Consider the following 1,931-nt stretch of genomic DNA (forward strand, 5'->3'; position numbering starts at 1 on the left):
TCCCCCGCCCTGCGGGCCCCGTCCCTGCTGGTACCCCCAAGTGCGTCTCAGCAGGGCTGCTCTCGATCCTTTCTTCCCCTAGCCTGTATTGATACCAGGGGTTACCCCGACCCAGATGCAGGACCTTGCACTTGGCCTTGTTGAACCTCATGATGTTCACACAGGCCCACCTCTCCAGCTTTTCCAGCTTGCCTTGTTGAATCTCTGTTCCCAGAGCTCTTTGAGGAAATTTGCAAGGTCATGAAGTGTTGAGATCCTCCTCATATTTTTAGAAAAAGAGCATAACCTCACACATTAAAATATCAAATAAACAACATGACCAGAACTGCTATGTTAAACTTGCTCAGTTTCACCCCCTGGCAAGAGACCCTGCCCTGCCCTCTCTATTTTGTTAATTACTGATTTCATTACTTGTCCCTTGTCTGGGATCTAATGAAGAAGCTAACTGTATGTGGCCAGTTTGGTTTATTAGATTCTTCCTAACAGATTTTTCCAACTACAAACAACTGCAGCCCACCAGCCCTATATGTTTCATACAAATTGCCTGATGACCCTTTACTTCTGATGTATTCTCCCCAAGTAGGGTTGGTTAATAGATAAAAAAAAGAAGCTGAATTGTGGAGAAGAGCTCTGCTTCAGGGTAACACAGAAAACAAGGAACAGCACTTGGGCCATGCAAGTGTGAGGTCCAATGTCTGCTGCTAACGTACCACTTGGAGGGAGTTTTGGGGGTCTGTGCTGTAACAAACGTACAAATTGGCATAGTGTGTGCTTTGTATCATTTGTGAATGCTTTTGTGATTTTCTACCTATCCGGTTCTTTAAGTACAGTTGGGTTAGAAGGCAGACTGATTTTTGCCTCAACTAGAGACCAGTCCCTGATAACACACAACTTTCTGCTTTAAAGCCTGTTTATTGTCTTTGCATTTCCTAATCAACGGACTTGGTCATGCTGAGTCACTCTGCTCTTTTAGTATGACTTCTTATTGCAGATGACAAGTGTCAGCAGTTGTCTCTAGTTTCGAGTTACAATAACGACTTTATTTGTATTTGGATCACCAGCATTTTTGGCCTTCATGTATTTGGATCACCAGCAAATTTATTTTCAACAGGCTTTATTACTACAATCCTGTTATAAAAAGAGGTGATGAGCAGGACGTAGACTGCTAGTAAATGCTTTCTTTAAATACCACACTTTGCAGATTGTGCTACAGAAAACCAAAGAAAATAATCCAAAGCAATAACTAAACTTAAAACCATGGCTTGAGTCAGAGCTTGTGAGGTCACTGGAGCCTGAGTAGCTGATAGGGCAAGAGGAAGCACATGGCTGGTGTTGCTTGTAATGTCACTGGTGGCACAGACTGCACTGATAGTGGAGGTGTCTCCTGCTGGTGCTCCCGCTAGCTTCTGTCATCTCTTCAGTCCTTCAAGGGGGCTGGTGTTGGAGCACTTGGTAAGGAAACAGTCAGTCTTCTTATCAGAGAAATTAATGAGAAGAAGGGGAAGTCATGGGAGAAAGGGGGATGAAAAGGCTCTAACATGGTAATTTAAGGATGAACATATAAAAAAGATTTTCATCTCTGAACTCTTCACTTTCCTGTGTAAGATTCAGCTCTGGGTCAAATGCTTTAAGCAGCCATTTTCCCTCTGTTCCATCCAGCAACATCCAGGTATCCTGAGCCTGTTCTTAATGTTGTAGGTGAAATGTCTGAACAGGAGACAAAACCCAGTGTTGTAAACAGAGACTGCTTTGCTGGGTCACTCTTCTGTTGTGGGTGGGTTTGGGCCACATGAATAGGCAGCTATAACAGGAGATGGAGATCACAGTGAGCTGGGAGGTACAGGTGCAGAAGGTGTTCTGCCTTTTCTGAAGCTGAATATGTTACAGTAATGATGATGTTAATATAAGACACAAAAATGATGATGAGTGTA

At 43.4% G+C, this 1,931-nt stretch overlaps 1 protein-coding gene across 1 annotated transcript in view; it reads left to right on the forward strand.

Moving 5' to 3' along the window:
• LOC104127654 (olfactory receptor 6C74-like) overlaps positions 1-1,678 on the forward strand; it is a 5,479-nt gene extending 3,801 nt beyond the window's left edge. Inside the window, exons 3-4 of the mRNA XM_009640341.2 lie at positions 1,458-1,541; positions 1,660-1,678. Of these exons, the coding sequence (XP_009638636.2) occupies positions 1,458-1,541; positions 1,660-1,678 (103 nt within the window). The remainder of the gene's footprint in view (positions 1-1,457; positions 1,542-1,659) is intronic.
• Positions 1,679-1,931: the final 253 nt, after the last annotated feature.

This window comes from Egretta garzetta, unplaced genomic scaffold (assembly GCF_000687185.1).
Source record: "Egretta garzetta isolate BGI_Z169 unplaced genomic scaffold, ASM68718v1 scaffold496, whole genome shotgun sequence".
Lineage (NCBI taxonomy): Eukaryota > Metazoa > Chordata > Aves > Pelecaniformes > Ardeidae > Egretta > Egretta garzetta.